This window comes from Merops nubicus, unplaced genomic scaffold (assembly GCF_000691845.1).
Source record: "Merops nubicus isolate BGI_N331 unplaced genomic scaffold, ASM69184v1 scaffold566, whole genome shotgun sequence".
Taxonomy (NCBI): Eukaryota; Metazoa; Chordata; class Aves; order Coraciiformes; family Meropidae; genus Merops; species Merops nubicus.
The window spans coordinates 2,118-3,547 of record NW_008615376.1 but is presented as its reverse complement, the minus strand read 5'-3'; the positions used below and the strand labels follow the sequence as shown (position 1 = coordinate 3,547).

At 49.3% G+C, this 1,430-nt stretch overlaps 1 protein-coding gene across 1 annotated transcript in view; it reads left to right on the top strand.

The window, feature by feature from the left end:
• The window catches only part of ASCC1 (activating signal cointegrator 1 complex subunit 1), a gene marked incomplete at its 3' end in the record, with an annotated part of 23,151 nt that extends 22,997 nt beyond the window's left edge, over positions 1–154 (top strand). Inside the window, exon 8 of the mRNA XM_008942479.1 lies at positions 78–154. Coding sequence (XP_008940727.1) covers positions 78–154 — 77 coding nt within the window. The remainder of the gene's footprint in view (positions 1–77) is intronic.
• Positions 155–1,430: the final 1,276 nt, after the last annotated feature.

The following is a 1,430-nucleotide window of genomic DNA, read 5'->3' as shown; positions in this document are numbered from 1 at the left end:
AAGAGTGGGGCGTGAAGTACAGCACACAGAGTTCTCCAGTCTGAAGCTCATTCTAGTGCTGGCTTTTCTCTTTACAGCTGAAGAGCGAAGCAATACAATGGCTGGTAAATCTTTCAAGGAACGGGAGTCGTTTAATGGCCGAAATATCCTCAAGGTCAGTATGAAACAATTAGGGAAATGGAGCTGCTTGTGGATACTGTAGAGCCAAAAGAGATTCAAACAGTTTTTCAAGACTGCTTTTGTCTTAGGCTTATGGGATCTCCTGGGAGGGGGAAAATCTGTTTAGAAAATAAACAATCCAGATCACTTGTAATTTGGAGCATTACAGTATTGAAGTGTTCTGAAAGCTGGTGAGGCTCAGATCAGGAATATGTAGCACGAATGCTAAGTGGGTGTTCATGTTGTCGTTTACTTCGCTCCTGTTTTACCCTGGAGACTGAAGCTCATGTGGAATCTCAGCCCACCAGAAAGAAATATTTCATTGCTCCTGTTCTACTCATATATAAAACCAACTGCCATTTCACTGACTTTTTTCTTATTTTTTATTTAATCTCTGCTGTTGACTTGTATCATTTTACTCCAGAAAAATAGCAGATAGCGGTAGGAAGGAGTCCCACCAGCCAGGATCTTAAGGGCTTTGGCAGTGATCAGAGGGTAGGAAGGAAGATCCCCCAGACCGTGGAGGTGGGTGAAGCTCGAAGGGGAGCATCCTGCAGCCTCCCAGGCTTTGCCAGCCAGGGTTTGGGCAGCAGGCAGGCTCTGCTGCTCGTCTGGATGGCAGTGTCAGACTGATGCCGTGGGGCTTGACCCCTGAAAGGGTCCAGGGAGAAATGGCAAGCACAGAGAAGTAGAAATAGAAACCAACACTGCATTGCAAGCAAATTTGTCATCCTCGTTGCGCGAGGGGATTTGTTGCAGGCAGCTATGAGAAGAGGGAGGTGTGACAGTGCTTGGATACATCTGGGAACTGACAGAAGGTATTGTAGCAACAAAGAGATAGGAGAGAGAGGTCGCAGGCTGGGTGGGAGTTGGGCAGCCCAGGAGGACGTTAGGATGCCAGAGGTGTGCTTCGTTTGTGTTTGTAGTTTTACCGTGTGAGGCACCGGATGCGCGGGGATGTGAGGGCAGGGAGTGGAACGGATTGATCTCCTCTGTGCAGAGGACAAACAAAGGGACAAAATTAGGTTAAGCTCTCATTGTCCTCAAACGGTCTGTGCCAGCGCAGTGTCATGACTCAGCATCACCACATGTTGAGCGTTCGGTGTGAGACTGCGGTACTGCAAACTGGAGCAGGGCAGGCACGGACATGGTCCCTTCCTTAGTGTCAGCTGCGAGTTTTGGTAGCTCCTGGTGTCTGAGCACTGGCTCCAGAAAGGGGAGCTGAAGTGTGTCCAGAGCCTGAAGCGCCAGCAGGGACTTGGTACACCCGC